Source organism: Emiliania huxleyi (assembly GCF_000372725.1).
Source record: "Emiliania huxleyi CCMP1516 unplaced genomic scaffold EMIHUscaffold_45, whole genome shotgun sequence".
NCBI lineage: Eukaryota > Haptophyta > Isochrysidales > Noelaerhabdaceae > Emiliania > Emiliania huxleyi.
In genome coordinates this window covers 170,165-181,106 of record NW_005198611.1, presented here as the reverse complement: position 1 = coordinate 181,106, position 10,942 = coordinate 170,165, and the positions used below count along the sequence as shown (strand labels likewise).

The 10,942-nt window shown below is 64.7% G+C and overlaps 3 protein-coding genes across 3 annotated transcripts in view; all 3 read right to left on the bottom strand.

The window, feature by feature from the left end:
• The window catches only part of EMIHUDRAFT_413895 (hypothetical protein), a 3,457-nt gene extending 1,694 nt beyond the window's left edge, over positions 1-1,763 (bottom strand). Inside the window, exon 1 of the mRNA XM_005768650.1 lies at positions 1-1,763. This exon is cut by the window's left edge and continues 1,694 nt beyond it. The gene's annotated coding sequence lies outside the window, so the exon portion shown is untranslated.
• Positions 1,764-2,318: 555 nt separating this feature from the next.
• On the bottom strand, positions 2,319-3,182 carry EMIHUDRAFT_79221 (hypothetical protein). The gene has a single exon (XM_005768649.1). The coding sequence runs from the start codon at positions 2,693-2,695 to the stop codon at positions 2,396-2,398; it is 300 nt and encodes a 99-aa protein (XP_005768706.1). The 5' UTR covers positions 2,696-3,182; the 3' UTR covers positions 2,319-2,395.
• A 2,366-nt stretch (positions 3,183-5,548) lies between these two features.
• Positions 5,549-8,138, bottom strand: EMIHUDRAFT_102881 (hypothetical protein; the record flags this gene model as incomplete). Its single annotated transcript, XM_005768648.1, has 2 exons — positions 5,549-7,715; positions 7,789-8,138. 2 exons carry the CDS (start codon positions 8,136-8,138, stop codon positions 5,549-5,551), a joined length of 2,517 nt encoding a protein of 838 aa, XP_005768705.1.
• Between the last annotated feature and the right edge of the window lie 2,804 nt (positions 8,139-10,942).

Genomic DNA, 10,942 nt, shown 5'->3' with positions numbered 1-10,942 from the left:
GCCCCTAGTAATGGCGAATGAAGCGGGCTGAGCTCACGCTGCCAATCTGGAGGCCTCGCGTATGCAGCGCCCCCCGAATTGTGGTCTAGAGAGGCGTTATCGGCCGCGCCCGCCGCTCAAGTCCCTTGGAACAGGGTGTCGGAGAGGGTGAGAATCCCGTACCGTGGCGGGTTGCGGCCTTACGATGCGTCCTCGTCGAGTCGGGTTGCTTGGGATTGCAGCTTGAATTGGGTGGTAAATTCCATCTAAAGCTAAATACTGGCGAGAGACCGATAGCGAACAAGTACCGTGAGGGAAAGATGCAAAGAACTTTGAAAAGAGAGTCAAAGAGTGCTTGAAATCGGTAGGAGGAAACCCGGATGGGCCCGGCTTCGGCGCGCCGACTCAGCCTGGGGTTCTCCCCAGGTGCACTTCTGCGCGCCGGGTCAGCCGCGCCTCGGCGCCGCGCCTCAACCCGGGAGCGGGGCTTTACGGCCAGCTCCCGTCCTGGCGCGGCCCGGGGCCCGGCTGACGGAACGGGCCCCTCCGACCCGTCTAGAAACACGGACCAAGGAGTCTGACACGTGTGCGAGTACCCGGGTGGCAAGCCCGCGTGCGGAATGAAAGTGAAGGGCATGCCCTGCCAACCGACCTTGACCTGCTGTGAGGGGTTTGAGTGGAGCACACCTGTCGGGACCCGAAAGATGGTGAACTATGCCTGGGTAGGGTGAAGCCAGAGGAAACTCTGGTGGAGGCTCGTAGCGATACTGACGTGCAAATCGTTCGTCGAATCTGGGTATAGGGGCGAAAGACTAATCGAACCATCTAGTAGCTGGTTCCCTCCGAAGTTTCCCTCAGGATAGCTTGAACGCAACGGTTTTGTCAGGTAAAGCGAATGATTAGAGGCCTGTGGGCTGAAACAGCTTGCACCTATTCTCAAACTTTAAATGGGCAAGAGGCCCGGGATGCTTGAGTGATCCCGGGCGGCGAACGGCGCGTTCAAAGTGGGCCATTTTTGGTAAGCAGAACTGGCGATGCGGGATGAACCGAACGCCGCGCTAAGGTACCCAAGTGTCCGCTCATCAGATACCACAAAAGGCGTTGGTACCTCCAGACAGCAGGACGGTGGCCATGGAAGTCGGAACCCGCTAAGGAGTGTGTAACAACTCACCTGCCGAAGGTACTAGCCCTGAAAATGGATGGCGCTCAAGCGGACCACCGATGCGCGGCCGCCGGCGCGAGCGCGAGGCGCCGGCGAGTAGGAGGGCGCGGGGCTCGCGGCGCAGCCTTGGGCGCGAGCCTGGGTGAAGCGGGCCCCGGTGCAGATCTTGGTGGTAGTAGCAAATATTCAAATGAGAACTTTGAAGACTGAAGTGGAGAAAGGTTCCGTGTGAACAGCAGTTGGACACGGGTGAGCCGACCCTAAGAGACAGGAAAACTCCGCCGAACGCGGCTGGTTCTGTCAGCCCGTCCGTCGAAAGGGAATCGGGTTAATATTCCCGAGCCAGCGCGTGGATGGTGGGCGGCGACGCGAACGAACCCGGAGACGCCGGCGGGAGCCCTGGGAAGAGTTCTCTTTTCTTCTTAACTGCCTCCTGCCCTGGAATCGGTTTAGCCGGAGCGAGGGCTACACGGCAGGCAAAGCACCCTAAGTCTTGGGGTGTCCGGCGCGCTCCCGACGGCCCGTGAAAATCCGGGGGAGCGGTTCGTTCTCACGCCTGGTCGTACTCATAACCGCATCAGGTCTCCAAGGTGAACAGCCTCTAGTCGATAGAGCAATGTAGGTAAGGGAAGTCGGCAAAATGGTTCCGCAACCTCGGGAGAAGGAATGGCTCTGAAGGCTGGGCGCAGGGGTCCTAGGCTCGAGGCCGGCTGGCTGCGCGGGGACTACGGCCTCACGGCTGCGGATCCCGCGCGGCCGTCCGGCGGACGGCCTAGGAGCGCTCCGGCTCTCCCTGCGCGACGAACAGCCGCTTCAGAACTGGCGCGGACAAGGGGAATCCGACTGTTTAATTAAAACAAAGCATTGCGATGGCCCGCGAGGGTGCTGACGCAATGTGATTTCTGCCCAGTGCTCTGAATGTCAAAGTGAAGAAATTCAACCAAGCGCGGGTAAACGGCGGGAGTAACTATGACTCTCTTAAGGTAGCCAAATGCCTCGTCATCCAATTAGTGACGCGCATGAATGGATTCGTGAGATTCCCACTGTCCCTATCTACTGTCTAGCGAAACCACAGCCAAGGGAACGGGCTTGGAAGAATCAGCGGGGAAAGAAGACCCTGTTGAGCTTGACTCTAGTCTGTTACTGTGGAACGACTTGATGGGTGTAGAATATGCGGGAGGGGCAACCCGACAGTGAAATACCGCAACCGTCAACGTTGTTTTACTTACTCGGTGGCGCGGAGGGAGGCTCGCCTCACTTCTGGATCCAAGCCGCTTCGTGCGCGCGATCCGCGTCGGGGACACTAACAGGTGGGGAGTTTGGCTGGGGCGGCACGTCTGTTAAAAAATAACGCAGGCGCCCGATTTTGAGCTCAATGAGAACAGAAATCTCATGTGGACCGAAAGGGGAAAAGCTCGGTTGATTTTGATTTTCAGTACGAATACAAACCGCGAAAGCGTGGCCTATCGATCCTCTCGTCTTTGGGAATTTCAAGCTAGAGGTGTCAGAAAAGTTACCACAGGGATAACTGGCTTGTGGCTGCCAAGCGTTCATAGCGACGTAGCTTTTTGATCCTTCGATGTCGGCTCTTCCTATCACTGCCTCGCAGCGGGGGCCAAATGCAGGATTGTTCACCCACCAACAGGGAACGTGAGCTGGGTTTAGACCGTCGTGAGACAGGTTAGTTTTACCCTACTGCTGTCTGTTTTTCTACGGTAATTTGGTTCAGTACGAGAGGAACCACCAATTCGCATCATCGGTATAGCCGCCGCCGGAAACGGCGATGCGGCGAAGCTGCCATGCGCCGGATTATAACTGAACGCCTCTAAGTTAGAATCCATGCCGGAAGGAAAGCCACCTACCGGCCCGGGGACGCCACGAGCAACGGTAGCACTGCCTGAGCCGCGAGCGACCACAATTCACGGACCCGGGCCGACGAATCCCTTGCAGACGACTTGAATAAGGAACGGGGTATTGTACGCGGCAGAGTGGCCTTGTTGCCACGATCCGCTGAGATTCAGCCTTGGTTCTGACGATTTGTTGCGCGCGCGCAACAACCCTCAGGGCCTCTCCCGTTCCTCAGTCGCTCTCTCGGCGCTCTCGCCCCCTCGCCTCTCCTCCGAGCCTCACTCGCTCGGGGGCGGAGCCAAGGGGGCGAGAGCGCGATTTCTGCCCAAGGCAGCGCGCAGGCCACTGCGCAGACACACCCGGCTCTCCCCGAGCCGCCACTGGGCGCTCCCGCGGTCCCCTCCGGGCTGAATGCAGCCTCCGGAGCGGGCGGCGCGAGCGTCTAAGTCTACTCAGAGCCTTCCACGCTCTTCTTTGCGTTCCGAAGCACACACCGCGCTCCTCTGTAGTGCATCGCCCGGCCAACTCACTTGCCCACTGTCATTGCCCCTGCCGCCCTCTCGCTCCACAGCCGCCACCGCCATCTCTCACTGAGGCCGCCGCCGCCCTGTCACCACCGTTACCGTTACCTCCACTGCCCTCGCCACCGCCCTCGCCACCGCCCTCCCCCCCCACGCCGCCGCTACCATTCCGGCCACCCTCCCCACCCTCATCCCCACCTTGCCCCCGCCGCCCGTTGCAGCTGCAATCCCAACCAAAGGCGGACGCCGGTGCCGCCCTCGACGCCCCTTCGCCGCCCGGCGCCGCCCTCGCCTGCGCCCTCACGGCCTACCCTCGCCATCGCCGCTGCTGTCACCGCCGCCCTGGCCTGCCCCCGCTCTTGCCGTCGCCGTCGAGCCCGCCCTCCGAAGCTAGCTGCTCTTCTTTGCGTTTTCCGAAGCATGCACTCCGCTAGCATCACCCACAAGTCACCTCCGTTGCCACTGTCCTTGGACCTCTTGCGCACTTGGCCGAGGCGTCGCCAGGCACGTACGCCGCTCCCTCCAACCCCGTGTCGGCCTGCCGCCGCCCTCACCTCCAGCCGCGCCGCGCCGCCACCCTCACCTCCACCCTCCTCACCACCGTCTCCACCGCCGCTGCTCTCACCACCCTCGCCGCCGCCCTTGCCACCACACTCCGAGCCGCCACGGGGCGCTCCCGCGGTCCCCTCCGGGCTGAATGAGAATGTAGCTTTCGAAGCGGGCGGCGCGAGCGTCTTATCCTCAGAGCTTTCCGTGCTCTTCTTTGCGTTCCGAAGCATGCACTCGACTCCTCTAGCGTCACCCACAAGTCACCTCCATTCCCACTGTCCTTGCGCACTTGGCCGAGGCGTTCGCCAGGCAGGCACGGGGCTCCCTCCAACCCACGTGCCCGCGCGCCGCCCACCTCCGCCCACCCGCCCTCCGGCATGCCGTCCCGCCCCTCGCACTGTGTGGAACGGGCTAGCTCAAGGTTGCGTTAGATTGTCAATGGAGAATGGCCGCGTTCTCGCCCCTTTCCTGTATAAGTGGGTCAGAGGACGAATGCGCACCGGATCTTCGAGGACTTCAAAGTCGGCCGCGCCCCACGGCTATCCCGCCGGCTCTCGAGTGTCGCAGCGCGACGCGCTTCCACCCCTCGACTCCGCGCTGCGAGTCGATTGGGAGACGACGCTCGGCCACCGCCAACTCCACCCTGACGTGTCGCACATGCGCCGAGTGTCCCCTCCGAGGGTGTCCTTGCATAGTATACCTGGTTGCGAGTTAAAAAAAGCCCATTCCGCGCCCGCAGCCAGCAGCAAACATGCCGTTCTGGTGCCCCGAGGCTGGCCAGAGGACGACTCAAAATGCAAAATCGGAAAGACATCACGAGGGGCCGTATAAACAGTGCCGCAGCGGCCCGGGACACTAACAGTGAATTGCTGCCACTCGCCCGGCCTCCTACCCCTCGGGGTCGCCCGGAAAGTGGGCTTGCGCACCGGCGCCCCCCCCAGCACGCCGACCCGAGGTGTACCCTCCGGCCACCTGGGAGGGGAGCGCTCTCCCAATTTGGCCCATTGGCTTCACCATGATGGATACGGAGGTGGCCAGCCCTTGGCTGTGCACCTGCGGCGCGAAGAGGAGGTGATCTCGGCGGACGACGGCCATGCCGAGAGCGGGTGCAGCGCGGAAGAGGGTGCGCAGCGCGTCGCGGCCGCGCGCTTGGGAGCCGGGGGGATGGCCAGAGGGGATGGGACGCCTGCATGTCCTCGAAGCTCCCACCCGCATACGCAAGCGCGGGGAGGGAGTTTTGGAGGGTCACCCAAGGACGCGCATGGCGAGTGACAATTTAACGCAACCTGCCCCCTCGCTGGTTTCTCATCGTGCGCGCCGCGCCGCCCCCCCTCTCGCCTCCAGCCGCCCTCACCGCGCCGCCAAAATCTCGCTTCTCCAGACCACCGCCCTCACCCCGTACCACGGTAGGGAAGAATAAGTAAGAAGATACACCGCAACGCCACGCCACGTCCGGTCTGCAACGTTCACGTGTCACAACTTTGCCACCCTACAGCATAACGCCACTTGCAGCCTGACCCCTGCGCCTGCCACCGCAACCGCCGCCGCAGCTACGCGCGGCGGCTCCGAGTGCGAGCGCAAGCGCCGCCGCCGCCGCAATGACGAGGAGCGGCGCATCCAAAAACACCAGCCCGCCCAATTCCCAGCCCACCCAGCGGCGCAGCGGCGCAGCGGCACGGCGCGCGAGCACGGTAGCGTCGCAGACAGGGCCCGGCAGCGCGCGGTCACTCCCTCCTGCATCGCCAGCTCGGTCCCGGCACGGGTCAAGCTGCCGCGCCGCAGCGTCTGCAAAGATGGGCCACCCCCTCGGCTTGATCAGCAACTCCTCGAGGGAGCCTCGGTCGAGCGGCGGGAAGTACTCGCGCACCCGCCTACGCCGCCACCAGCGGCCACACCGGCTGCTCGCATTGAGCGCCGCGTAGGGCCCCGCCCACCCGCATTGTGCGGGCTGCAGGGCGACGCCGGGGATGCGGTTGGCCCATGGAGAGGGCACTCGCGTGAAGTCGATGTGGTAGAGGACTGCCCTCACGCGTGCTGGAGGCCGATCGGGCGGGAAGGGGTAGGCCGCGGTGTCGAGGAGGGTGAGCGTCGCGCTGCCATCGCCGCCAGAGAGGATCTTGTAGGCGAGATGCAGCAGCCACGGGTTGCGCTGGTACGAGCCGAGGGCGGCGAACCACATCTGCCAGTCGAGGCGTGGCTGGTGCGGCGCGGTGCGGCGCGGCGCCCGCCGCTCGCCGAATGGCGCGTACCGGAAGGGGATCTCGATCCAGCCCTCCTCGGCGGCCCCCCCGCCTCCCCGCAAGCTCGGGTGGCCCTCGATTGCGACGGCGGGCACCTCGACGATGGACGGAGGGAGGCCGCCCCAGCCCCACGCCTCGGGCACCCCCTCGCTGCGACGGGGCCCCACGCCGGTCATGCGTCGAAAGAGCCCGTACGAGGAGGTCGCGTGGAACGGGCGGAGCCGCGCGTGCATCGCGAGTGTCGCGCGCCGCAGCCCGGCGACGGAAGGCACGAGCGCCTCCACCGGCTGGCTTGCGATCGAGGAGAGGGGGAGCAGCGTCACGCCGAGGAGGAGCAGCGACGCCGCTCCGAGGCACGCCCGCCCGACACTGCCCGCCACGGCACCCATGCTGCCCAGCGCGCCCCGCCACCCCGCCCCGCCCCCCACCCGCCCCTCCTCACCACCTCCCCGCCCCTCCCCTTCGGGGCAGCTGGATGGGATGAGCGGCGACCGCTCCTTCTCCTCCTCCTCCCTCCCAGCCCCGCGTGTCCGGGCGTCCACGCACAGCGCTGCGTCGGCGCCCGACGAGGGGCCACCGCCGCCGCCGAGCGAATAGCCAAGCGCCGACAGCACGGTGACCGTGTACAGGTAGAGTCCTGTACACTGAGACTGCAGCGCAGAGTCGAGCATCTCGCGCACAAACGCCTCGGTCGCATGGTTGCCGATCCGGACGGCTTGCGGTGTCGCCAGCAGCGCCGTCAGAGTCTCCAGCGGCCCCGCGCCCGCCGGGACCGCCGACCACTCCACGGCGACTGGAAAGAGGCGTGCCCCCGCGACGCCGAGCGCGCCGAGCGCGGACACCGCGCCGAGCGTGCCTCCGAGCCTCGTCCCCCAGAGCTGCTCCCACGCGACGGCAGGCGCCAGCAGGCGGGCGACCAGCCCGCGGGGCGGCCGCCCGGAGGGCTGCGAGGGCGCGTCCGCCGCCCAAGCCGGGAGGAGGAGGACGCAAGTGTGCAGGTTAAACCAGTTGTAATTGCCGGAGAGCTGGATCAGAGCCTGAAAGGCAACCTGCACGAGCACTCCGACGCGGCGGACGGGCGTGACGGGCAGGAGGAGGAGCCACGGCGCGATGAGCTCGCAGACAAACATGAAGGCGACGCCGGCACGCAGGAGCGCCGGTGGGAGTGAGTGGAAGAGCCACGCCTCGGCGGTGGGCAGGCAAGTGCTGGCAAAGTGGAACTCGAGCGCCGTGAGCTCGCGCCAAGTTGGGCCTTGCGAGAAGACCTTGACCGCGCCAGAGCAGAGCATGAACTTGACCCACTGCACCCGCAGCACCCATGCCATCGGGTGGCCGATGACGTCGATGTCGCGCACCGTGGCGCCGAAGGGCGCGTAGAAGATGGCCATGAATCCCGTCTCGAGCAGGAAGATGTCCCTGTCGCGGCGAGGCGGTGACGCGTGAGGGAGGTGCCGCGTGAGAGTGGTTGACGCGGTCGCGAACTTCGCACCACTGGAAGGCCAAGAAGGTCGGGCCGGCCAGAAAGAGGGTGAGGTATAGCAGGTGCAGCAGCGCAAAGAGCGATGCGTGGAGCACGCCGGCGAGCACGCTGGCCGAAACGAGCACGCCGATGAGGGAGATCAGCTCCAACGCAACGTCGACGTCGTCCTCGGTGCCCAGGAACAGAAGGAGAGACGGCCGGTCGGCGAATGGCACACGCTCGGACGATCGCCACGCTGGGCCCGCAGGCAGCAAGCCGTCGCTCCCATAGAGGCCGGGAAATTGGAGGTAGTAGCTGGTGAAGGCACAGAGCCAGACGCCGCCGAAACCTCGGAGGAAGAGGGCTCGCGAACTCGGCATGCTCAAATTCTCTTGTGCCTTCTGCTGCTACTTCTCGAGGGGCCTCTACTCACCTGTCGATGTGCCTTCTGCTGCTTGCTGACGTGTAAGGAGAAGAATACTGTCCCTTTTGCTGTTCACAGCTAGGGACGGCCTCTGCAGGCAAAGTCAAATCACCCCCACCTCCCTCCCTACCACCTCCCACCGCGGCAAACCTTCGGCTCCCGCTCAGAGGCTCGCCGCGCCCGTGCGGCGCGCCGAGGCGGCGCCGAGGCCGGCGCCTTGCACCCGGCCCGCGGCCGGCACCGCCTCGCCCCACAACTGACCGCCCTGCGGCCCCTGCGCAGGCGTACCACAGGCGTCGCTCAAAAAGCGACGCCGGGTGTGGGCTGCTCCCTTGACCCGTCACCCGCCGCGCCCTCGCCCGGCCGCCTCACCGCTCACGGAGCGTGCTCGCCGCCGCCGCCACGCGTCCCGCGCCGCCACGCATGCCCCTTGCCCTGACGCGCGCGCTCTGCAGCGGCGCAGAGCGCGCGTCCCTGGCACAGACGGAGCAGCGGCCGCGCCAGCGGTCGCTGCTCCGCCCCCCCGACGCGCGCGCCGCGCGCGCGCTGCCGCCGCCGCCGCCGCCGCCGCCCCCTCCTCGTCGTCTTCCCCACCCTACCCTCTGTTGCGCGCGCCGCGCAGCCGCACTGCGCGCCCCCGCCCCCGCCCCCGCCCCCGCTCCCAAGCGCCCCTTCCCCGGTAGGTGTGCGTAGAAAGTAGAACCAATCGAGAGGTGGCAGAAGCCGCCGTGTGTGACACATATTGCGGCACGTGAGAGTGAGACAGTAGCCCCGGCAGCGGCCAGCGCGCGCGCGCAGCGGCCAGCGCAACAGGCGTTTCAAACAGCAAACGGGACGGCCTGCGCAGCCTCTAACTATTAGTGTGTGCGCTAAAGATTCTCGCACACCAACATTAAAATAACGTGTGGGCCCTCAGCGGAGCTGGGAATAGGACCGCCGCGAGCGGCGTGGCGTGGAGCGGTTGTGCATCCCTCCGGGGGCCCCTCTGCGCCGGGGAGGCGTTGTTGGAGGCTAGGACGCAAGCGTCCGTCGCCTTTTTCAAACTCGGGGCCCACTCCGCTACGCTCCGACCCGAATTTGGAGGGCCTAAAAGTTTAAGGTATTGCTGCGCAAAAGGGGAAGACACTCCACGCACAAAGTACATGCATACTTCCTCTTAGGCGGACCCTCCCGATGCCAGGACGCATCTAGTGCTAGTGTCGCTTTAGGAAATGCGGCGGCGAATGGCAAAGCGCATAAAGAAAGTCGGGGTCGCAGAGAGCGTCGCGCAGCAGTTGAGCATGCTCGTGCGTTGTTTATAGGACGCCACGCCAATTATCTGCGCGCCCATCTGTTGCCTGGCATCCCCTGCGAATTCGTCGCTCGTGATCAGCTCCGCTGCCGCTCGTAGCAACCAGTGCCGTGTCGAGATGAAGCTCCGCGACGACGCCCGTGGACTGCACGCGCAGGGAGAGGCGCACGAGCTCCCGCACGGCAAGCGACTTCTCGGCATGCGCCGCCTGACGCCTGTCGGCATCCCATTCTTGCAAGCAAGCCATTTCTACCGACGACCGCGTATTTGGTCGCGGAGAGGACGTTTTGGTACGGTTTGGCACCAGCTGAAGGCTTGCACTGCAGGCTTGACCCCAGTTGGGCCACGGTGACTAGGTGTGAATGGGGGAGTTCGGTATTCACAGTCGTTTACACTGAGGGAGCAATGGCTTTTATTATTCGGGTTGCTTTGCCGTCATCATTCAGGGCGGCGTCCTACCATGGCGGCTCAAGTCAATTATTAATATTGCTGGTGTCCGCCGTGCGAGGCGCCGTTCCACTTCGGCGCCGCCGGTCTGGCGCGGTTTCCTATTTGCAATTATTGCACGCCGCGCCGCCGTTGGGCGAACTTATCGGCAGCAACTTATTGGCGCGGTTTTCGCGATGTCTCTCTTAGCTCTGGGTCGCAATGGGCGATCCCAGGCGGGAGCAGAGGCCAGTGGCCTCGATTCTCTGATCCCACCCTCCTCCCATATCCCCTTCTTAGTTTCACGGAGAGGGGTAGAGTGCGAATTCCGCAATGTGTGCCATGTATTGCGTCCTCGCGATTGTAACATGCGGATATAACCAAACGACCCTGTTCACAACCGTAAGTTACGGACAAGAGCCCGTTGCCAACCGTACTTTTGCCAGAGCCTCGCGAATCAATTGGCCTCCGCTCGGGTGTGAACATATTCGCTGCGGTCAATACCACCTCACATCTGCCCCCCCCACACACACACCCTCTCCGCTCTCTAATGCGGCTTCCCCCAAAAAGAAACAAGATCCGAACACCCACCGGCGCCGCTCTCACTCTCCGACCTCTGAGTGCGAGGCAATCCATTGGCGAGCATTCACTCTTGCCAGCATTGATGGACTTCTTCGCGGGCGCCCTCGAGGCGACCAAGAAGAAACTCGCAGAGGTGGAGGGCGAGGTGAATGCGACCTTCAGCAACTCCGGCGGCCCGGAGCCTGCGTCCTCGGACCACCACGGTGCGTGGCTGCAGCAGGCGCAGCAGGCGGCGGGCGGGCTGACACACAACCTGACATCCTCTATCAGTGCGCTTGGGACTTCCGCGTTCGAGGAGCTCGAGTCCAACGAGTCGCTGCATCAGGAGCTGGAGCGGACAAAGGAAGAGCTTGCCCGTGCCGAGTCCGAGCTGTCGCAGCTTCGCGGGCGGGCCGACGGCGGCGAGGGCGGCGGCGGCAGCAGGTCTGAGGCTGCGGAGGCGCTGCGGCGGCGCGAGGAGG

Excerpts from the sequence above, each read along its gene's own strand:
- EMIHUDRAFT_79221 (XM_005768649.1), bottom strand. The coding sequence starts at position 2,695 with ATGAACGCTTGGCAGCCACAAGCCAGTTATCCCTGTGGTAACTTTTCT.